This window comes from Suricata suricatta, chromosome 6, assembly GCF_006229205.1.
Source record: "Suricata suricatta isolate VVHF042 chromosome 6, meerkat_22Aug2017_6uvM2_HiC, whole genome shotgun sequence".
Taxonomy (NCBI): Eukaryota; Metazoa; Chordata; class Mammalia; order Carnivora; family Herpestidae; genus Suricata; species Suricata suricatta.
Genome location: NC_043705.1, coordinates 107,761,000 through 107,786,122, shown reverse-complemented (window position 1 = coordinate 107,786,122; position 25,123 = coordinate 107,761,000). Strand labels below are relative to the sequence as shown.

Here is a 25,123-nt window from a genome sequence, read left to right as displayed (position 1 = left end):
AACAAGGACATTTGGGTTTAAAGTTAGTAGTCAAATTTTCCAAGGACGTCTTTTTTTAAAAACACAGAGCCAAATTTTTACTTATTTCAAAACCACCTCCTCGATCTAACACTGTTAGAAATGAACGAATTACCCAATTTTGTGTTCAATTTGTTCCCTGTCACGTCACTTGGTTCTTGGCTACTAACCTTTCATGTTACTCTTGGTTTTGTCAGTTTGCTTGCCTGTGGGGGTTTGGGCCTGCTGCCCCTGCCCACTTGAAGAGGCTGCCTGCTGTGCTGCTTTCTGCTTTAACATTGTCCAATCAAATGTGTAGTCATATTGGTGGTTCAGAGTCCTGGAAAACAGACAATGCTGTGTTAATCCTTTACTAATGGAGTCTGGGCAAACACTCTACTGAACTTCCAAAACAGGGAGGGCAATTTGTAGAAAAATGGCAGTATTTCCCCCTAATTATGGTGGCCTCTAAAACAAATCTTTCCATACACATGACTTTGTAACTCTTCAGTTCATTAATTCCACTTTTTACAAGTCACAAGTGGAGAAAAATGTCACCACACATTAATCTTCCCCTTTTTCAAAAAGAAGCTGACTTTGAACTTTCTTTAAAGAGGCAGGGGAGTGGGAATGAATTGCAGCATGGACAACAGACAGTCAGGCTGGCAATCATCTAGGGAAACATCAACAAGAACACATTCAGAGTGGGTATGAGAATGCAAGCTTGGGGTAGGGGGAGATGTGCATGCTGGTGGCTTGGAAGAAGACTCTCCTGGGCTTAGAGAATTCCCCCGAATTCTTCTCTTCCACCTAAGATTTCCAGCCACATGTTCTCTATCTCCCTCCCCCATCCATTTAAGACCAATTCTGGGTTGCACTGGGGAACCTGAGGGCATGAGGCCTGCCTCCACACAATCATACACTCCGTAACTATCGCATCTTTAAATTGCTGTTAATGTTGATATTAAATCAGGCTCTATAGCAAAGTTGGAGAGTTCGAAAGGCCCCCAACAGCCACTTTATTACAACACGAATTATCATGGAAAGGTTAGATATTTTGAGCTTGAGTCAACTGTTTCTCCATCCCAAACCAGAGGTGTTGGGTGGATCTGACTGACCCCTGGAGTCTTAAAACCACCTTAAAAACTCACCTGAAGAGAATGCGGAATAGCTGCCTCAGGTACATGTAATCCGGGGCTTCCTCAAAGCGCAGCCCACGACAATAGTTTAAGTACATGGCAAATTCTGCAGGAAACCCCTACAAGTTCAAGAGTTAAAACACAAAGTAAAAAACAAAAACAAAAACAAACTTATTTAAGACAGAAAAATAAATGTACTTAAATGCAAGTAAAAATTGTTTTTGAGTGCTTTACTACTTACTACTTTGCCGTAAAATCTGAGAACTAAACTAATATGACTTGGTATCCTCATAAATTTAATACAAGTTCACTGTCCTGACTACTTTATCATGTCCAGAGGAAATACGGTTCCTTCCCCTACTGTATTATGTTCTTAAAAAACTTAGATATCCCATTTGTTAATTTATTATTTTATCAACGTCTAACAATTCAATGGGAACAATGCACAAACGACAAAATCCAGGCCAGTAATGTTCTTTGCCACCTAGGCACAGTGAACAGGCACGTTCTCTCAGACTCTGGAGTTACTTTCTGTCTTGTAGTAGTATATACTTACATAAAAAGGAAAGTAAAACCACCGAGAGTGCAATCATACAGCACACCCACTGCTGTGATACAGCTCAATCCAAGGCTTTGTCCTGCAAAGACTGGGACGGCCTTTCCTTTTTTCTGTAACTGTTATTTTATTAGATACATACTATTACTGTTTTTCCACCAACATTATATTGCAAGTATCTTTTTGTGCAATTCTCCAACCTCTTCTTAAGCTTCTGAATGCCCACATGATATCCAAACCAGTGAATACATCCTTCTTAACTAGCTACCTGTAACTGGCCATTTAGGCAATTAAAATGTTTCTCTTTTCTAAACAATACTAATAAGAACCCCTGTGAGCATAAACTTTTGTCATTTTCAGTTTCTTAGGAAAGATTCTCAAAAATATATATAAACATCTTTAAGCCTGTATTTTTGTTGTTTATTTTTCATAGACAGAGCATGAGCGGGCGAGGGGCAGAGAGCGTAAGATACAGAATCAGAAACAGATCCAGGCTGAGCTGTCAGCACAGAGCCCAATGTGGGGCTAGAACCCACAAACCATGAGATTGTGACTTGAGATGAAGTCAGATGCTTAATCAACCAAGCCACCCACGCACCCCTAAAGCCTATATGTACCAATCACTAAAAGATTTTGCCATCAGCAATGTAGAAATGCAAAATATTAGAATAAAAATCCCTATATCTCTTCCCTCAAATATATGTGAATGTGAAGAGTTTTAAGTTAAAAGAGGGAGTCTCTTCCCACAACCTTCTAGTTTTGAGAAATTTCTCACACGCAGAAAACGAAGGTGGGGTAGAATGGATATACCTGCAACATTTTTATTGACTGCATCTGATGTAAACAGACTTCATTTTTATGCTATTTCACTGCTCAAGAGTGCACAGCTGAAACTAACATGATGAATATATTGTACATTTTGTTTATTTAAACTTTTATTTTAAAATTTTTTAACCTCTATTTATTTTTGAGAGAGAGAGAGACAGAGTGTGAGCAGGGGAGGGTCAAAGAAAGAGGGAGACACAGAATCCGATGCAGGCTCCAGGCTCTGAGCTGTCAGCACAGAGCCTGACGCAAGGCTCAAACCCACGAACCATGAGATCATGACCTGAGCTGAAGTCGGCCACTTAACCGATACCTATGACAGCAGGCAAAACCTTCGCCAAAGAAAACTACCGATGCCATAACTAATGCAGATATGAAGTAAGTACTTACCACTGTAACGAGACTGAAAACAATCTCACTACTTTTTAATAATACTAACACTTTGTGTTCACTGTACCCTGAATCAATTATGTGGCTAATCCAGAAAGTCAGACCTAGTTCACAATTTCTAGATCAAAATTAAGATATGACCCAAAAGCAGACAATATACTAATACTCCCTTCCTCTTCCTATATAAATGGCTGACGATTCCAGCAAGCCAAATGAATCATTCTGTTGCATAGAAATAGTGGCGTACAGAAAATCTGAAGCACACAGATTTTCAAGTTGCGGGGAGGGGTATTCCTGGGTGACTCAGGAGGTTAAGCATCCAACTCTTGATCTCAGCTCAGGTCATGATCTCATGGTTCATGAGATGGAGCGCTGCGTCAGGCTCTGCCCTGACAGCACAGAGCCTGCTTGGGATTCTCTTGGTCTCCTGTCTCTCTCTGCCCCTCCCCGTGCTCTCTTTCCCACTCAAAAATAAACTTGAACAAAGATTTAAAAAAAAAAAAAAGTTAAAAAAAAAGTTATCTGGGTGCACTATAACACATGAACATTTTATTCAGGACTACAATGTATTTAATAATTTAAAATAAATCCCAGAGTCTCAAAGAAGAACAGTCTCTTTCTTAGCCACCCCAATCCCACTTTTAACTGTAGATCTGGGGACGGGAAAAGGAAATTTGTGGATAGGGAGACATAAAAACATCACTACTTTCCCTCTTTCACAAAGTACTATTTCAGCTCCATGCTGACCTCGCAATACCCAACTACATAATTACATACTGGTTTTTAATTATACCAGTCACACCATTGTCTCAAAAATGACCATGTGGTTTTCTTTTTCTTTTTTTTTTTTAGTATCTTTTTTTTTGAGATCTGACCTGAGCCGAAGTCAGAGGCTTAACCGACTGAGCTACCCAGGCGCCCCATGTGGTTTTCTTTCTATGGAAGAGACCATGGGTATCCAACACGACACCGATAGTTCTCCACTCTCAACACCTAGGCTTCTCGACAAAGCTGGAGATTTAAGAGAAGTGAGCCTGATTCACACGGTAGCCTATTCGGTCACACACTGGGTATTTTGGAATACTGTGATACGCCTTGGTTTCGCTACTCTTTGCTTGATAGGTCTGCCAACTGCCAATATCCATTATTTTCTGGCACCAGTTTAGGGATGAGAATATTTCTTTATTTTCTTATTAACTGGTGAGGTTCCACTAAAAAACTTTACATGTCCTCTTTTCCTTCTAATTTTTAACAGATCACAGAGCCCAAACAAACCAGAAACATAAAATGCTTATTTGAAATGACTCCTAAAGGGGTGCGCCTGGGTGGCTTAGATAGTTAAGCTTGGGTCACAATCCTGAGGTTGTGGGATGGAGTCCAGCAGCAGGCTCTGCCCTTCATGTGGAGCTTGCTTAGGATTCTCTCTCTCCCATTCTCTCAAAATAAGTAGATGTTAAAAAATAAAATAAAATGACTCATATGTTCAAGCTACTCTTAAAGATACTTAGAATCATCAAAAAGTAAATTAAAAATGGTAATTGCTAGCTACCTAATAGAATGTTTAAGTTCCAGGACCAGCAAGTAAAATGCTCCCTTTTCTTGGATTATTTAGATTTTTACAAAGAAAGAGAGGAAAGGAAGGAAGGGAGGAAGGGAGGGAGGGAGGGAGGGAGGAAGGAAGAAAAAGGCCTCCTGCACACTTGCCTTACACAAAACTTCAACAGGAGTGGACATCTTCTTTTCACTTATCTTTTCATATTTTTGCTTTTTTGTCGCAGCCTGTGGAAAAGAAGAATCAAACCACATAGACACAGTCAACACAACTGAAAAGAACCTGGTTACTTTAACCCACTAGACATAAATGTAAACTTGAAATTTGAGAGATATCGTAACTTAGAATTAAAAATAAATCGAAGTAAATATAACACACCCATTCATTCCCCAACCCTTCCCCAAACTGTTAGCTCTTCACATGTGTTTCTACCTCAAGAACATTTTTAGCTACTAGGAAAGGGGGAGTCTAATAGGAACAGGATGTTAAGTAAAAATGGGTGAAGTTAAATCTGAAATATCTTTTCATAATCAATACTCAACACAAGGGCAATGGTATAAGCAGATCAATACCAACAGACGTGCTCATCATTTACTAACGTTAGTAAGTCGTGTTATGTCAAAATATTTTTCCAATGTTAGAATTATTTATCTAAATCACAGATGCTAAAACAGACACAGGGACCATTTTCTTTTAAAGGAACAATAAGTATCAGGATAGCCATTAAATTCTAGGACACAGCGAATTTATCATTAACAGATAGTCAGAAAAATCAAGGTGAAACTCCTAATTAATGGGACCAAATGCTAGGATAATTAAACAATACAGCTAGTAGTATTACTAGATGAACCAGTTTTACTATACATAAAAGTCTACATTTTCAACATACTGGCAACACATCAAAATGAGAAAGCCTCCACCTTTAATTAGCCCACGTCAATTTCCATTCAGATAAAGATACTGGTTACCAATGGGTACCTGCTTACTGTCCTAAAGGAAATTGTTCTTCAGGCCTCACTATGTGGTTCTATTAACTTAATTCTTGCAGAAATGATCAGATTTTGTTTTCCCAATAAAAGGTAAAAATAAAGTTAATTTACTCTCCGAAAGCCTTATGTTGAAAGGGACTTTAAAATTCCTCTCCAATGTGTATTTTTATTCTTCAAACAAAACAAAAAAAAAACTGGTAATGGCAGTCTGGTTTACCTTTAGTCCTTGCCAGGGCAGGCTGGTTCTATTAAAATACATCAAAACATATCCTAATGATTCCATGTCATCTCGGCGACTAGAAAAGATAAATGTTAATTTATGAGCTGGAATCATTATGGAAAGCATATGGAAAAAAGTCAGGTACACAAGAAGTTTTCCCAAGCAAAGAGAATGAGAAATTTGGTGGCTTGTGAAGGAAGGTACTTAAAGTAATAAAAAAGTTCATCATGAACTACTTCTAAACAAAATCTTCTCACAGAATACAAAATTATAAAATCCAACACAGTCCTGCAATTAAATTTCTAAAGAGCAAAAGGGATTTAGCGAAACAACTTTCTAAATGAGGTCAATGAAGATGGAAGAACAAAGTACAAAGTGGTAGGACACTTTTAAGTTCTCCAGAAGCTCATAAAAACTAACTTGAAGGAGGCTGAAATAAATTAGCATTTCATTTTTTAAAAAAGTTTATTTACTTTTGAGTGAGAGCAAACGAGCGAGTGAGAGGTGGGGAACACAAGCAGGGGAGGGGCAAAGAGAGGGAAACCCAATAAGGTTCCATGCACAGTATCGGCACAGTCATGCGGGGCTCCAACTCATGAACCGTGAGATCATGACCCGGGCCAAAATCAAGAGTGGGACACTTAACCAACTGAGCCGCCCAAGCGCCCCAATTAACACTTCAAAGCCAATTAATAATGCACAGGCGCGCATACACACACACACACACACACGCATACACATACACACACACACGCATACACACACACACACACACACACACACGCATACACATTGCACATTTCCTAAGCTTAAGATCCTTATCTTGAGGTTCCCGAAGCATACCACTTATCATTTCTATGCTTGTTTTAAAGAACAAAAATTGATCGATAAAAGATGAAGGGAATATGAAAGATGAGAAATAGAAAATAGAAGAAATAGAAAAAGGACAGAGATCATGACAACGTTTACTTCAAACCAGATCCTATTAACTGATGAAGGAGAGAATGAGTAGAACATGAGGCAGCCCACCAACTCCCTCTTGGCCCATTAGGACTCTGATAACATTTTTCTTATAAAACTAAGTAACTAAAACAATATTCTCCAAAACAACTTGCATCACTAAAATAGAAAGTTTCAAGACCAGCATTAGGAAAATAAGCACTACTGTCTTCAGTTGCTAATAAACATCAAGATAAAATTACATTTATGCTTTAACTTTCCATCATGCAACATTTTCTCCCGAAGAGACAACCCTCAAGAAACAAAAAGTCTCTCATTTAACTGGTGTCTCAGCACTGACTGAAGCAACAGGTAAAAGGTTAATAAGCGTCCTTCAAATCTCTAGCCAAGAGACATCTTGAGATATCTTAAGAAACTAGTTAAAATATTTCAAAAACACACTAGTGGCTTTTGCTATGGATCTGATAAACACATTCCTTTTTGAAACTTACCTCTGTTCAATACCAAGGTGCGCATTGATGCTGGCATATCGGGCAGTGCCAGTGAGATTTTTATCTTCTCTGTAGGGTATGTGTTGCCTTGTCCTGTTGTCTCTGTACTTTTTGGCCAAACCAAAATCAATAAGGAATAACTTTAAAAGAAAATAGAGGGATATTAGGTTTCCAACCTTGCTCAAGTGAACTGCTGCTTATTCATTAAACAGCATCTAGTCTATCTTGTTCAACTACATCAAAATAAAGTAGCATAAGTAAAACAGATAATGAACAAACTTAACACTCCAGTAAGTTTTTACTAATTCTCAGTCAATAAGTCAAGCTAAAAAGAGTAAAGTGGTTGATCCTTGTCAGTTGAACCAACGTCACAGGCCCAGTTTACTACACACTCAGGAGGAGCCTGTCTTTAGAAAAGTAGCAGAGAAACATCTATGCTTCCCAGGCGAGTTGACAAGTGTGCTGTGTGCCATAGTGAAACCTGACATCCTGTTACTGTTTGTAAACAAGCATGAGGTTTCAAAAGCCAAACGTAAGCTATCTGGAATTCTTCCATTTTGCAAAGGCTACTACTCTTCCTTCAATATAGCAACAGAATGTTCATTATCTAAAATAAGACAACTTTGAAAGTTTGATATTGACAACAAAACCAAGACTTTTATTAACAAAAAAATAAGCATTTTAAAACAAGCATGCATTACATTCTACTACTTCCCACTGACATTTATCCATTCATCAGGTTAAACTTCTGGGAAATATAATAAATTGACCTAAAATCTTAAAAAAAAAAAAAAAAGCACTTAGTATCCCTTTACCCCAAGATAACTTACAATTTGCAGTTTAAAGGACCTAACTAAAACCTAGACTAGGGGTTTAGAACAAAATGTTTAGTGCTATCTTGTTTATATGGCACACAGGGAATAAGATATGTTTATAATGTAGCTTATTTTTGAACAAAAAAACCCTATTTTTGACAAAAAAAGAAAAAATCCAATAAATTTTAAAGCAAAATAACCTTTATTTCAAATTTTAGTCTTTATCGTAAATTCACTTATTAAGGGTATGTCTACAAGATTATCCAACGGGCAGGCTAGGTGCCCTTTTGGTACACAGCCCTAGACTTTTTCTCCCTAGTTGTGCCTACATTTTGTAGTTCTTCTTTCCATTTAGGCAGACTTTGAGTCTTTCTGCCCAGTTTATAATCTGTGATATCCTAGGAAACCCATCACCTAGCCTCTTATGGTGTATGTAGGAATAAAGCAACGGGGGCGGGGTGGTGGTGGCTCAGGTCATGTTCTCATGGTTGGTGAGTTTGGGCCTGACCTTGAGCTCTGCAATGACAGCTCAGAGCCTGGAGCCTACTTCACATTCTGTCTCCCTCTCCCTGCCCCTTCCTCACTTGTGCTCTGTCTCTCTCAAAAATAAACATTAAAAAATTTTAAAATAACAAAAAAAGGAATAAGGAGGATAAAAAAACACTTCTATGGAGGGGCACCTGGCTGGCTCAGTCGGTGGAACATGAAATCTTCAATCTTGGGGTTTTCAGTTCAAGCCCCATGCTGGGGTAGAAATTACTTAAAAAATTTTTTTTTTTTTTTTAAAAAGGCAGGCCTTTTTTGGTACATTGGATGGGAAAAGACATTGAAGTTTGAGTTTGTGTCACCAAGCTAACAAAGACATACCTATTTTCTCCTGGTCTATTATGAAAAAACGAAGAGCAAATTTTTAGTAAATTTTAACTGGAGAATGAGATGTATGGAGTAAGGTTAAATTCCTTCCTCAGTAATTACACTATTAGAGGACTATGAGAAAGTCTTATAAAACACAAAGAGAAATAAAGCTCACACTCCTACGTTTCTCTTGATATGAAAATGGGTTCAGTGCACAAGTATTAAATAAGCAAAATTCATTTCTGTTAAGCAAACCAAAAATTATGACTTAAGTCCTGCAGATTCACACTGAAAAGAAAACAAGGCAAAAAACAAACATAGAAAGACATCCAGTTCCATAGTCTTTTAAAAAAAATACCCATGAGAATTACGTGAGTTTAAACAAAAGGTAATTAGGACAGAGACTCTCCTCTAAAGGATGTTTTCTAGGATTGCTTCTTTTGGTACTTCAAAATGGAGGCGAAAATAAGAATAACTCTGACAAATTAGATCTGATAGTTTCCTTCATGTCCAAGTCTACATTCAGTTGCTCCATTTGCAACTCAAGACCAGACATTTTCTCACAACTTCTTAAAACATTGTTCTTATAAAAGCTCAGTGTTCACTAGTGTTCTTTCTTTCCACAACTTTAAGGGATGAAATGTAGTTTATTAAGAAAACAAAAAATAAATACAAACCCTATCTTCTCAAATATCTCAATGTTTAATATCAAAACAACTTTAAATGTTTTCCTTATAAAAATTGGAAATAATTCAGGAAAACTAATTTCACTGCTAAGCAAAGGTAACTTATTTTAAGAACAAACAACTGGAAAAAAAAAGCTACTTAACATTAAAAGAATTTTAATTTCTTGGTAGTTCATTATCTTCTGGTACCTATCAAGCCTCTTTAGTAGTTCTCTGCTTTGAATTTTAAAATGAATGTAAACACAATGGAAGTGTTTACAGGACACCATGTGATACCAAGGATACAACCAAAGAGCCGCATATCTGGAAAGGGAGAGCCAAACACGGAAAAAGTCAATGTTCAGGAAGTCATATGAGAATATATCTTTAGGGGCGCCTGAGTAGCTCAGTCAGTTAAGCATCTGACTTTGGCTCAGATCCTGAATTCACAGTTCATGAGTTCGAGCCCTGCATCAGGCTCTATGCTGACAGCCAAGAGCCTGGAGCCTGTCTGGATTCTGTGTCTCCATCTTTCTCTGCCCCTCCCCCACTCACTCATATGTGTGTGTGTGTGTGTGTGTGTGTGCGCGCGCACGCGCGCGCACGCACGCTCTCTCAAAAATAAACATCAAAAAATATTTTAAAAAATATATCTTTATACATCTGCACATGCAAAAAGCAGTCTAATTTCTTTGATGGGTCAAGCTGCTTTTCTGTGAAGTTTTATTTTTTGTTCGAAGTAAAATTTGTGCCTGCTTTACAGAACGCAGCCTATTCTTCAAAGGCACGTGGAAGTGCATTAATGTTGGGCATACTGGGGTAACTCCATTCAGCAGAGGTGCATTTTTATTTTTAGAAACACTATTGATGATTTAAGTTTTTGGCTTATCTAGCAATTTTTCTCCGAACCGGGGTCATATTTCCTTGCCCTTCCCAAACATTGGATAAGCAAAAATGGGGAACCAGATGCTTTACAAAGGGCGGAATTATCCGCCATCCTCTCTCTCTCCCCAACTGAGATCTAGTCACAGCAATTATGATTTCTTTAAGTCTGTGTTTTGGAAACCTATTTAACAGCAGAAGACGATCCCTGGAATAACGTTGGGCAGTACGGGGAAAGGATTAAAAGATTACCCAGATGATGCGTGTGGTACAAAGTATGGAACATACTTTGAAACTACAGCAAATTCAACTTTTTGGATTACTCATGCCAATACTTCCTTCTCAGTGGATACTAAATAGAATGATGAACAGTCACTTCTTTGCTCAAGAGCTTAAAGTTAGCTAACTCGTATAAAAGTTAAAAAAAAAAGTGGAGCATTCCACCTATATAAAACAATCTTTTTAAGAAAAGTACTGGGGTGTTCATGTGGCCTGTCACACGAAAGCATCAGGTTATGCATTAATTTATCTTACATGTTATTAATGGTCACTGTTTGCTAGGTGCTTCAATTATGTTATTGTTAGCCTGTTAGTCGGCAATGTCTCTGAGTTCCAGAGCATTTGATGCTCTTTAGGCATTTTATGGCATTTGGCTGAAGTTGGAGAATTCACATATTGAGGTAAAATCAATCCTAGAAACACTCGATCTGAAATCTGATCTACACTTACCTGAAGTTCACGAGGGAAAGGGGAGAGAACTGAGGCAGAATAGATCATCAAACAGCACTGATGCAACTGAATTAGATCTATGTCATGCATTAAAAGTTCTGCAACTCCAAATACATTCTTAAAAACTGAAGTCTAGCTCAAGTTTACCATTAGATAAAGAATTTCAATACTAGACCAACATATCATTTCCTCATGTGGATGTTACAAATCTAAACATAATCCTGTTTTCATTTAGGTTTTCTCCAAACTTTATAAGCTTTAAGCAAAAGCCACAAAAAAAAAACATCTTAGTAATGTTATATGTTTGCCAAGTATGTCTGAATAATGCCAACGTAAGAGATGCTTGAGCAAGATCTACATTCTCCAGAATTAAAACAAAACAAAAATAATCAAAATAAAACAATAAAAAAGAAAAGCACATGAATTTGGGATTGAGGTTGGAATAGGAGACAGTTTCAGACCTGGTTTAATCCTGAGAAAGATGGGTCCTGAGAAGTACTAACAGTCATGCTTCTTTTCCTCTTCCCCACTGGAGATTCTAAACACTAAACAGACAATAGAGGGTGGCAGTGCATCAAACAGTATTGCTTACATTGCAACAATGGCCGGCGCAGACAGGCAACACCGAGGCATTAGAGAAAGAACAGGGTAGCCAAATGCCATCCTTCTTCCACCAAGCACTGTAGCTTCTCAGTTTTCCAAATAAGAATCACATGCTCGAGAACATTTGAATTCTGGAAAATACTCAAGTTTTTAATGCCACTATATTGTGTCACTGCCTGAATCAGGGATAGCAATGGTGACATTTGGCTCTTCAATTTTTTAATCAAAAATGGGGAATTTGGCTCTGCAATCTTTGATACCACAATCTGCCCTTCCCGCAAAAAGGACTGTACAGGGGGAAAAAATCTTCAGTAAGGAAGAGGTAGAAGGCATTTAGTCACCTCAAAATTGGTTTTCATAAGCATGCAGGGCTGATTACCGGAAGAGATGAATAAATTCACTAAGATTGGAGTGGTCACTCCTAAATATCAAATTCAGAACAATTTTCCAAGTAAGAAATTTGACTTAAAAAAAAAAATCAACCTCAAAAGCCCCCCATTCTTTCCCATGAACAGAAAACTACTAGAACAAGCTAACCAAAGACTCCAGTCTCATAAAACTGACATGTTTTTCAAACTACAATACAGAAAGAAAACACTAAAAACCAACTACCAGAAACAAAACACTAATCTAAAATATTCAAGAACAACACTTAGAATGTCAATCTTAGTTAAGTGAAACACTGCACTTCCATCCTAGGGACTCTCTGAATCTATTAACAGCAAGCAGCTCCACAATATTTTTTAGTATCTCTAATAAAGAGGACACAAGATCCTAAAAAGGTTTACATCATGAGGCAAACTGGACATCCTAACAAAACTATGGAATTAACAAAGCTATTTTTACAAGGGGGGGGCAGGGAGCAAAGAGTTATTATCTAGGTCATCTTTTAAGACAAAAACCATGTACTGCAGTGTCAACGTGCAGAACACAGATCACATGAGGATAGTGGGGTTTTATCAGGAAGAAGAGAGGGAATGAGGGCTGGGAAATGGCCAAAAGATCAGGCTCAAACTAACAAAACTGCCCACAAAATTAAGACCAGTAAAATTTTTTTCAATTAAATCACCAGGCTTTGCAATAACAGTTAAGAACCTGGATGCTTCAGAGAGAGAAGCTACATAATATTTAAAATAAATAAATAAATAAATAAAGATGTAATTTGGGAATGGCAAGATAGTCTCAGGTAGATATACACAGCTATTATTTAAAGTTTAGCTTACAAAAAAATTTAAATTCCTAAAACTTGGTCAGACCAACATTGTCTCACGCATTAGCAGATAACACCAGTTCTAATGGTAATGGCTACAAGTTGGCATTCATACAGGCAAACAGAGGTAAACATTTATAGCCAGACCTAAAAAACACCAAACGTTTCCTAATGATTTTATAATTAAACAAATGGGAATCTTCCTTCCAAAAACAAAACAAAAAACCACAAAAATCAAAAAGCCCCCTGTTGTCCTGAAGTTGGATATTTCTATCAGATCATCAGGTCATCACATGCTTAGTGCATTGCCAATGCTGCCTGTCTGCCCGAGCTCAACATTGAATCGATAAATAAAGCAATTCACTCAATAAAACTAATCATTGCAGAAAAAATTTCAACACAATTAGTTTCTAACTGCAATCATGCGTCACTAGCTCAAACCCAATCACCCCATCTGTTCACCCATTCTGAGACCCCAATGAATACTAATTTTGTTGTATGAATGTTCATTTCACTTGGCTGCATTTTCCTTTAAAAGGGGGAGAAGGGGTAGAGAATCCACCCAACTTGAGACCCAAGTAAGAAACTGTCAACTACTTTTGAAGCAGGCCCAAAAGTTAACCTTTTGAATACACAAATCCAAGGACTGAAGTTCTCATTATGATCATGCTCAGTCAGCCAATGTTAACGTCATGGTGACAGATGGGTCAGTGGTTCCCACGCTGGCACAAGCACATATATTACAAAAACCCACACTTCAGAGACAAAGGTTAAAATCTGATTTTAGCAATCAGGAAAAAATGTATATGGGTTTTTTTTTTTTTTTACTATTTCAATGAATGAAAAATAGATACAACTTTTGAATAGTTAAATAACAGATGATTACATTTCATTAGAAAGCCCTTGGGAATTTTATATTTCCATATAGATAATTAACCTGGGTTGGGTAAGTTGGAAGAAAATTTATTTCAAGTTACTAAGTTAATAAGAGTTAGCTGATTATCCTTCTAGCACAATCTTTTAAAGCAATCATCAACAGCAAATACAATTTCCTATGACTTTTTAAAGACTCAAAATTTACCAAAGCAATTCTTGGAGTTTTTACTCTTTGCTCTTTCATGCAGACAACATTTGACTAACCTTATTACAGTGACGCCCAATACCCATTAGGAAGTTATCTGGTTTAATGTCTCTGTGTATAAAATTCTTTGTATGCACATATTCAATTCTACTGATCATCTGGAAAAAAAAGGGGGGGAAGGGTGAGAGATAATTATGGGATTTGAATTGTGAAAAAAGAAAGCAACACATTTCCCAATTACTTCAATATCTCAATTATTTTTCAAGATCCCAGGCATATTTTAATGACTTCACTTAGAGTTGACAAAGACAGTGCCAGACAAAATTAAATGTAAAGGACAAATAGGCCCTCCATTTATCCCTAGACTGATGAATATCTAAGCGTAAACCTGCCCCATTCTTTGGCATGTTCTAGTATTAATGATTATAAATACAACAATAATCTCATAGGAAGAATTGATGTCTGCAATTTTCAAATTATAAATGTCATAAGTTTAGAATTGTTTCAGTAAGGAAAAGCTAAATGATCAACTTTGCATCCCAATTCAATGCCACCCGAGGTAACCTGTGTTAGAATAGGCTGGCATCCTCCATTCCATGCTCTTATATATGTGCATTCATGAACTCAAGACACACATATAATTAGGAATAGAAGGTGTTGACCAATTGAAAGATACAAGTTGTTACCATTTTAATCTGGAATGGAAGCTTCCTGTTCATTCTATTCTTGTTGGCTTGTTTTTAACTAAGCATAACCCAAACATTCCTGGAAGTCGGTAGCATACAACATAAACCATGGGGACATATACATGCTGGGTTTTACTTCTTAGATGCTTTTGGAACTCTCCCAGATTTTTTCTCCACACTTCAGTAATGACATTTACATCACATTCAAAAACTGAACAGGAAGCCTGTCATTCCAACAACCTCTTCTTAATTTCTTGGAAATTCTGTCAAGTTGGATGGCATAGGTCTTTGCATTCTTTTTAAATGGCTACAAAAATATTTTATGGTATAGATTAAGTTCCCCCCAACCACCCCCCAACTTACATTATTTCCATTGTTCCCAATATCTTCCGACTGTAAACAATAATGCTACTAACAGATTTAAATATATCCATATCTGAGCATCTGGGTGCCTCAGTCAGTTGAGCTTCTGATTTCAGGTCATGATCTCATGGTTTGGAGTAGGAGCCCTGCATTCAGATCCTCTGCTCCTCTCTCTCTGCCTCTCCCCTCCCCTGTTCAGGCTCTCTTTCAAAAATTAACAAACATTTAAACCAATCAATCAATCCTTATCTACAAACCCCATACAATTGTGGGGAGAGTCACTGGGTTGAAGCAGCTATCGTTTTGATAGGTGGAATCAGAATGGCTTTCAAAACAGGCTCCAACAATTCATTTCCCAGTGTACTTGAGAACAGGATTCTTCCCACAGGCAAATTTATTTTAATTCTTTCTAAATTTTGCCAGTGGCAGGTACTGCCTTCATTTCTACTTCCCTAACACTTGGTTTGGAAGTCTGCTCATTTCTACTTCATGAACTATCAATCTATACACTGTCCAGCTTTTTGGCTTGTCCTAGTCTTCTCAATTTTAAGAATTCTTTGCAGATAACAATCTTTTTATCTGTCATTTGTTATATAAATAAATTTTAATTTTAAAAAACTGTCTTGTAACTATTTATGGCATCACTTTTCATCACTTCTATTTTAATTTTCAAATTATCAAATATGTCTAAGAATATATAAGATACTTAGAAGTATTTGAAAATATTTTCAATATCCAAAGACTAACATTATCTTTCTACCCATATGTTCTTGCTCTTCTCAGTAGTATGTGTCAGGATTCTATTTTTTATTTGTCCCCATTTTCCCTAGGGCTTTTATTACCATACAGATTCTGAACCTTGACAAATGTCTCTTGAAGCCAAATGTGTTGTCTCTAGCTTAAACTATTTATACTCTCAAGGAAGTAGCCGTGTACAGTGTCCAAACAGTACCTTTAGTTATAGCAGCAACTTGTACTTTATTAATGGAAGTAAAACAAACCATTTGGCCCACTTAATGTACTGATTTGTCCTTCATTAAACTGGGATTATGAACACTTTGGGAAAAGGTTCAGCAAAGGATAATAAATGGCACAAACTTCTTCTCTTCAAGTGTTATGTATCATCTATAGAGCAAGAATGAATTACCTCCTTAAACCATTGCTTTCTTTCCTTGAATTATAGATTTTTTTCTACATTAATAGTGTACTCAATACAGTCCATCACAGAAATCTTGAACATTGTCTTTTTTCTATTTTTCTCTACTAGCCTCTACACTCTTAGAAGAAAGGGACTAGAGTTCTCATTCTTTGCACCCTCCAGTGCTAAGTAAAGCAGCAGGCCCTAAATAAATGCTCTCTGTGTGAATACCTATGTGTTACCGAACCTACAGCATTGAAACTTTTATTATTTTCACTCGTATTAGTTAAAACAAAGTAAACGGATTTTTACCTTTCAATGTTTGAATTCTCTTTTTTTGTTTAATTTTTTTTAATGCTTTATTTATTTTTGATACAGAGAGAGACAGAGCATGAGAGGGAAGGGGCAGAGAGAGAAGGAGATACAGAACTGGAAGCAGGCTCCAGGCTCTGAGATAGCTGTCAGCAGAGCCTGACGTGGGCTCAAACCCACAAACGTGAGATCTGACCTGAGCCGAAGCCGGAGGCTTAACCGACTGGGCCACCCAGGCGCCCCTCAATGTTTAAATTCTTAATGTACCACAAATAAAACAATGTAATTTGCTAATATTTGCTGGAGCCCCTCAGAGTTATTATGTTGACCTTAGTGGAATATCGGTGATTACAGAGAACGAACACTATTTCTTCATCCTCTGATTTTACATTTTTACCATCTCATTACTTTGACATTCAATATAAGCTTTAAAAATGTTATTCTCTTCCATAGCACTGAGTTTAACTTGAAGCATTTCCAACATTTTCCTACTCTTATGTATCTTGACCAAAATTTAAAATCATAAATTCCTTGGGGCGCCTGGATGGCTCAGTCAGTTAAGCATCCAACTGCTGGTTTCTGCTCAGATCGTGTTTTCACAGTTCGTGAGATTAAGCCCCATGTTGGGCTTTCCCCTGGCTGCCTGAAGCCTGCTCTGAGATCCTCTCTTTTCCCCTCTCTCTGTTCCTCCTCTACTTACATGTGTGCGTGCGTGCGTGCACGCTCTCTCTCTCTCTCTCACAAAATAGATGTAAAAAAAATACTTAAAACTGTAAATTCCTTGACATTTACCTATCATCTTTAGCCATATTATTTGTTACCTAAAGGTTTGTTCCTGACATCATTCCCCCACCTTCAAATTCTTTAAAATAATTTTTCTGATTTTTTTAAGATAAAAAAAAATCTACATTCTGGCTTCTAATAATTTTTTTAAGAAAAGAGAGAACCAGGAGTGGAGGGGCTAAGAGAGAGGGAGACAAAGGATCTAAAGAAGTGGGCTCTGTGGTGACAGCAGAGTGCCCATTGCGGGCCTCGAACTCCCGGACCATGAGACCATGACCTGAACTGAAGTCGGATGCTTAACCTACTGAGTTAACCAGGTGTCCCGGCTTAAAACAATTTAATGTAACCTTCAGCCAGTGCATGAATTTAATTTATGACATTTTCAAAATTTCCCTGGTTTTGCTTAAATATTACCAATGGGTGAGAATTTATTACTTTAAGAAACAACTACTTGGTCAAAAATTCTTCCTTAAATTATTTCAATACTGTTTTACTTAAACTATAGTTTTCATGAGGCATCTGTGTGGCTCAGTCAGGTTAAGTGTCCAACTTTGGTTTAGGTCATGATCTCATGGTTCGTGAGTTCAAGGCCGGCATGGGGCTCTCTGTTGTCAGCACAGAGTCCATTCAGATCCTCTGGCTCCCTATCTCTGTGCCCCTCCCCCACTCATACTCCCTCTCTTCCAAAAATAAACATTAAAAACAAGCATTAAAATTTATGTGTGTGTGCGTGTGTATAGCTTTCCTTAGGGCCTCACGCATAATGTACAACATTCAATCCACTTACCCAGAACTTCTATATATTTCTCTCTATATATGTATTGAGCCCTTCCTTCAAAAACCTTATAAAGAAACCAATGTTCCGCACTGAACAGATTCCATCTGATGGAACACCTTGAAAACTGCTTTTCTACACGCGAATAACTAATATAATCAATATCTACCCTATGACCAAAGGAAAACATCTCTACGTTGTATTAGACAAAGTAGACTTGAGTGAGTACAACCTGCTTTTGTATCTTTATTTTTTTCCTAAACATAAGGTTACATAGTGATACACACTCTGGTTTATAAAGATATACATTACAGTTAATAGTAGTATTCTCAATTTTTATTTTCATCCAAATTTCACATACCTGGTCAGCTAACATAAGTACAGTTTTCATTGTGAACCTTCTTGAACAGAAATTGAAGAGGTCTTCGAGGCTGGGTCCGAGAAGATCCATAACTAGCACGTTGTAGTCTTTTTCCTGACCATACCACCTAACAAAAGGGGAAAAGCTGGTTATCACTTAATATCACTAAATTTTCAAAACTCTTAAGCCCTAATAATAAGATAGTTTTATTTCTCAGGATGCCTGGGTGGCTCACTAGGTAGAGCATCTGACTCCTGATTTCAGCCTCCAGGTCATGATCTTGCAGTTCATGGTTTGAGCCCCATGTTGGTCTTTGAGCTGACACTGCAGAGCCTGCTTGGGTTATTCTCCCCCCAATCCCCTGCCCCTCCCCTGTGTGTGCATGCTCTGTCTCAAAAATAAACACTAAACAAACAAACAAACAAAAAACAGGTGGCGTTACTTCTCTAATTAGCTTTTATTTATTTATTTTATTAAAGGTATCATAGGAGCACCTGGCCGGATCAGTCGGTGGAGCAAGTGACTCTTCAACTCAGGGTTGAGTTGAAATCTCATGTTGGCCATAGAGATTACTTAAAACCTTTAAAAAATAAGTAGATCAATAATGGAGGTCCCTCAAAAAGTTAAAAACAGAACTACCCTACGACCCAGCAATTGCCCTACTAGGTATTTACCCAAAGGATACAAAAATACTGATTCATGGGAGGGCACATGCACCCCAATGTTTATAGCACCATTATCAATAATAGCCAAATTATCAAAAGAGCCCAAACATCCACTAACTGATTAAAAAAAAAAAAAAAAAAGATGTGGTATCTGTGTGTGCACGCATGCACACACACAATGGAATATTAGTCATCGAAAAGAATGAAAGTGTGCATTTGCAAAGAGTTAAGAGTGTACTGTGCTAAGCAAATGAGTCCAAGAAAGACAAGTAGGATTTCACTCATATGCGGAACGTGAGAAGCAAAACAGATGAACATAGGGGAAGGGGGGGAAAGGAAGACACACTGTAAGAAACTCTTTAACTACAGAAAACTGAGGGTTGATGGACTCAACAGATGACGGGTACTATGGAGGTCATTTGTGATGAGCACTGGGTGTTACATGTAAGTGATGAATCACTAAATTCTACTCCTGAAACCAGTATTATACTATATGTTAACTGAGATTTAATGAAAACTTGGGGAGGGGGAAGAACTTACATGGTAACCTTAATGTTTCTCTTACCAGAGCAATTGAATTCTATACCTATTTGCCACTGATTCCTGTGACCTTTGGCAAATTCCTTAATGTCACCTGATACTACTTCCTATTTGAAGAAATGAAGGAAACTCTACTGGTCTTAAAAACCAAAGATCCTTTTTATTATTAGAATTACTGTCCCATTTACTACCAAGTTGTATTTACTCAGTAATAACTTGCTTTTTTTTTTTTAAAGTAGTCACATTTTTGCTTAGTTTAATTACAGAAAATAACCAGTATTACAACAAAAATGACATTTGCTTTTAACTGGAGCCCTGTTTTCCTTACCCAATGCTTTATTACTGTGGATAAATATACAATTTGTCTCCAAAAATTCAAAAGGAATATCTACTTTTAATTTTAGAGATTCCAAGGGCTAGGTATGACTAGATTAAATTTCGAGTTCCTATATGCCTGTATTTCTTTCTGGTCAGGGTATCTTCCTAAAAATAAGCACCACCATTTAAATTTCAAACTTACCTAGATTATAAATTCTGCTTGTAAAGAAAATTGGCCAGTATAAAAAAATTTTTTTAAGAACAAGTTATTCTAAAACTAGAATGGAATAATTTCTTTGTTAACTCCAATAAAAACTGACACCAGGATTTACCATTTTCTGAGAAATCTGTGTTTTACTGGGTGGTTCACAGTTGGCTAAACATCAGAATTCCGCTCAGGTCATGATCTCCCAGTTTGTTGTGTAAGAGCCCCTTGTTTAGGTCAGTGCTGACAACTCAGAGCCTGGAGCTTGCTTCAGATTCTAGGTCTCCTCTCTTTGCCCCTCCCCCACTCACGTCTGTCTCTCAAAAATAAACAAACGTTAAAAAATATTCAGAAGGGACGAAAAGGCTTAAAAGAATCTGCAGCAAAAACATTAACAAGTATCAGTCTAATGGGAAACTGTTTAGTGCTATTTCTTTTTTTAAATTTTGCTCTAATACATTGTTTTGTTGATATGCTAATTATTTAAAAGAAAATCAAGATTAAAATTAGAGTGTGGGGCGGTTAGTGTTTTTCTAGGAAATGCAAAGGTAACTACTACTACATAGGTTGGCCCCATATTCAGGCACAAGCTCCCTAGAATCTTATGTTAAGCGTAAAAGATCATCAAGTTCTAGTCGTAAGAAGTTCACGTTCCTTCCTATTATTTCTGTTCCAACTATTCTCGAGAACTATTGTGCAAACATGACAAACAACTGCCATCAAACACACAAAAAGGAATCAATGTTCACACCCTTTTGCAGAAAAAGGTACCCTAATGGGAAAAGTTTCTACCTAACCTTTTAGAGATCTTGCCCACTACCAGCCTAAGCAACCGAGCACACCAATGGCAGTGCTGCTCTGTATATATTGTACAGTTTCTAAAACTATAGAAAGTTGCTATAATTTTCCCTCTTCCATCCTTTATTTTCCATATAGAACTTTAACACTCTTCATGTTCATTCAAACATTTACTTGAAAGAAAAAAGTCACAGTGGTGGGTTTTGGGGGGTGTAGGTAGGCATGGAAAGGGGGAGAAGGATAAAAAAGTCAAAAAGGAAAGCAAAACCAACTTTCCTAAGACCACATCTCCTCTCTACATAGACAGATTTGCACCGATGCCTCACTAAGAAACCTACAACAAACACATTTACAACCATCCTTCTAAGCCCAAATACAAACCTGAAAAGTAAAATGTACACATTCATATTTCATATCTTCATGCAATTACACCAGACTTTCACAAAGCACTTTCTGAGAAGTCAAAGTAAGCCTTTAGCAATATTCCCTTAATAATTAGAAACTGGAAAGAACTGGATGAATTTCAGAAACACATTTTTTAAAAAATCTAGAAATGGGGCATTTTCCTCCTTACCTGCATAAGCGTATATAAGACATATTTGCTATTCTCAACATCAAAAACAGTCCATAAAAAGTCCATAAAATAGAAATGTTGCAAAGGTATTTTTCTCCAGAGAACAACCGTGCACTTCTAAATTAGGTCTTCCTGCTCTACAGAGATTCATACTATGAATTCCTTCAGCCTAAGTGACAGGTGTTTGTATCTTTCATACTTTCTTTTAGTCTCAAGGAATATATAGCTTATTTCCTAGAGTTAACACCTCACTCCCCATCTGTGCTTTCCACCTGTCTAACTCACCTACACATTAAGACACACAGATTAGGACCCAGAACAGTCTACCACTTATCCAAATGCTACTTATTCCATTTCTACCCTCACCTCCATGTTTTCCTCTTCTTTTTTTTTTAATGTTTATTTTTGAAAGAAAGAGAGGAGAGAGGAGGAGGGTAGGTAGGGGCAGAGAGAGGGAGACGGAGGATCTGACAGCACAGAGCCTGATGTGGAGCTCAAACTCACAACTCTGAGATTATGACCTGAACAGAAGCTGGGCCCTCCCAGGGGCCCCTCTGCTTCTATTCTAAATGAGCTTCTAACTCCCCACTTTCAATCTCAAAATCTGAATACCCAGATGCCATAGAAGTCTTCCTTAAGTGGTCTGTTCCACACTGGTCCCTTATTTCACTGAATTCCCACAGCCACTGGCTACTACTAATATCCACAATCAACCCCTTTGACAATACAGTATCAGGTGCTATTACTTTGATGTTTCTGCCTCTATACCTGGGAGAATGAGGCTGTTTGTTTGAAATACAATACCCACAGAATGTGAGTAAAGAGCAAGCACTAACCTGATTCTTTGAGATTATTTAACGCATCAAACTGACTGTGCTAAGGAATGCTGGACTAGCTGGTAAAACATTACTTTGGGGTGTCTGTGAGGATGTCTCCAGAGATTAGCATTTGAATGACAGAATAGGTAGAGATCACCTTCTCCAAAGTGGAAGGCTTGAATAAAAAAGGGGATAAAACTAAGACAAAGGAAGGGAAAATTCACCCTGCTCAGAGCTGTGACGTCCATACTGGCTGTCCATGCCTCTGGTTCTCAGGCCTTTAGGCTTGGGACCAGAGCTACACCGCTGGCTTTTCTGGGCCTCCAGCTGGCACACCACAAACTGTGGTACTTCTTTGCTTCCACAGGTGTGAGCCAATGCCTCATAATAAATATTTCTGTGTATCTATATATAACCAATTGGTTCTACTTCTCTGGAGAGTCCAGACTAATACATGGGTAGCCACTGTATTTGTCCTGTTCACAAGTCTACATTCCCAGTATCCAGCACAATGCCTTGTCCGCGGGGGATGCTCGGTAACATCTGCTGAATTAAAGAAAGAAAAGCCATATTACAGGCTCTAACAGGCTAAGGAGTGCTTGACGTGGCAGATGAGAAAAACAAAACAAGAAATACAAAAACACTCTGTACTGCAAGTGTAAAATCATCAGGAAGACTCTACTCACCTTTGATTCAAATTAGCCGAGTAATTACAAAAGTTTAAAAGTGACATACATAGGGCACCTGGGTGGCTCAGTCAGTTAAGCGTCCAACTCTTGATCCGGCTCAGTTCATCAAGTTAGGGAAATCTAGACCCATGTCAGAGGAGCGAGTGTGGAGCCTGCTTGGAATTCTCGCCCGTCTTCTTCCCCCACTTGTGCTCGGGTCTCTTGCATGTGCTCTCTTTCTCTCTCAAAAATAAGTAAATAGGGGCCCTGGGGAGGCTCAGATGGTTAAGTTTCCAACTCCTGCTTTTGATTCAGGTTATGATCTCATTGTTCAGGAGTTCAAGCTCAACGTTGGGCTCCACACTACAAGTGCTAGAGCCTGCTTGGGATCTCTCCTCCTCTCTGACTTTCTCCAGCTCTTGCTCTCTCCCCGCCCACCCCACCAAAATAAATAAATGAAGTTAAAAAAACAATATAAACAAACAGACAGACGGACATTTAAAGGTGATATTCTTAACAGGTAGAGGTTTCTTCCTTGTGCCTTTTATCTTCCCATCTTCAGGTCATTAATCTCAAAGTCTTTACTGAACAACTAAAAACTATGAGTGCTGAATTAGTGCTATAAAAGATAGCATCGCCATTCTCAAGACATGGTATATCAAACTTATTTTCTTGCCAACTTATCCTCATCCAATCTTTATGTTCCTTTTTGTGAGGGTAGAAAATAAGATCTGGTCTAGGGATGGCACCTGGGTGGTTTGCTCACTTAGTTAAGCATCCAACTTTGGCTCAGGTCAGGATCTCACGGTTCTTGGGTTCCAGCCCCGCATCAGGCTCTGTGCAGCCAGCTTCAGATTCTGTATCTCCATCTCTCTCTGCCCGCCCCCTGCTCCTATTCTTGTCTCTCTCTCTCTCTAAATTAAATGAACATTAAAAAACAAAAAAAAGATCTGGTCTAGTACAATCTTTCTGACCCACCCCCCCACAAGCCTAAATTAACCAGACTCTAAAAGAGGGGTTCTCTCAACCACAATACAACCCCCCTATTCTCAACTTAAATACTAGCGTATCAAATCCTTCTGGTACTATGTTCATTTGATTACTTCTGGAAGCTGCAGGCATCTATGAACTTGAGTCAGACCCTGTAACCTCTAAGCCAAAATTCTCCTTACTTATTAAGCTCCATCTTATTAATGGCACTCATCACGAAAACAACCAATAATGCAAGACAGGTCGACTACACCCTCATTAGTGGTAACTCTTTAGCCCTTTTTGAAAACAGAATAGACACAGAACTAAATACAGGTTACCTCTTGGTTTTTTATTAATTCTCAATAAACAAGACTGCTGTATAATTTTCATTCTCCTTAAGCTTCCCTGGCCATAACTGCTCTGTAGATGTGTGGCCTTTTTTAAAAATACAAGATACCTTGAATTTAATGACCTACACTTGATTTCTCTTGCCACCAACAACTTAACAGCATCCATCTAATTCTTCCTCTTGCAACTTCATGTTTAAAATACAATGCAGATTTTAAAAGGCTAGCAACACATAATTTTTATCCATAATCCTTTGAATTTGTAACTTGCAGAAATACCTCTATAATGGTTTTCGATCCAGGGTATTTTCACCAGAGAAAAGACACTCAATGCTATTTGGCTACTGTAGTAAACTGAAAAATCAAGTTTAATAAAGAAAACACCATGGAATACCCAGAACTATAAACACAAAGAGACATTAGACGGATTTCTCCATACTGACAACTTATGTAGACATGAAATAATTAAGAACCACAGTTTTAGCTGTAGGTGTGGCAGTCAAAGCAATAACTGATACTACGATGATTTCAAGAAATTTTAGATATTAACTCAATCTTTTAATTCTTTCTTAGAACTGTTCAACCTTTTTTACCTGGCTGACTTTCCCACCTTTACAATCTCACAAGCCTGGGAGGGCACTGATAAACATGGAAGTCACTGGCTATTAAACAAGGCGAGTAAGGGAAAAAACAAATGGGGGCGGGGAGAGAAATATTGAAAATCTACCAAATGAATGACCAACCTCGCATCAAATGTATTTAGCTACAATGACAAAGAACTTGTCCAAACAAGTTGGAGAATGGAGGTGGAGTAACTTGTTCTATACCAAAATCTCTACAA

At 37.8% G+C, this 25,123-nt stretch overlaps 1 protein-coding gene across 9 annotated transcripts in view; it reads right to left on the bottom strand.

Moving 5' to 3' along the window:
• CSNK1A1 (casein kinase 1 alpha 1) overlaps positions 1-25,123 on the bottom strand; it is a 44,349-nt gene that overhangs the window by 7,024 nt on the left and 12,202 nt on the right. For 3 of the 9 annotated variants that reach the window (XM_029943074.1, XM_029943075.1, XM_029943076.1), the window contains exons 3-10: positions 18,378-18,504; positions 14,019-14,117; positions 11,527-11,610; positions 7,120-7,259; positions 5,666-5,744; positions 4,612-4,686; positions 1,149-1,255; positions 189-337 (exon numbers count right to left, since the gene is read on the bottom strand). In XM_029943074.1, the coding sequence (XP_029798934.1) occupies positions 189-337; positions 1,149-1,255; positions 4,612-4,686; positions 5,666-5,744; positions 7,120-7,259; positions 11,527-11,610; positions 14,019-14,117; positions 18,378-18,504 (860 nt within the window). Of the gene's footprint in view, positions 1-183; positions 338-1,148; positions 1,256-4,611; positions 4,687-5,665; positions 5,745-7,119; positions 7,260-11,526; positions 11,611-14,018; positions 14,118-18,377; positions 18,505-25,123 lie in introns of those variants that run through there. The other 6 variants (XM_029943078.1, XM_029943079.1, XM_029943080.1 and 3 more) reach the window with 4 other exon arrangements.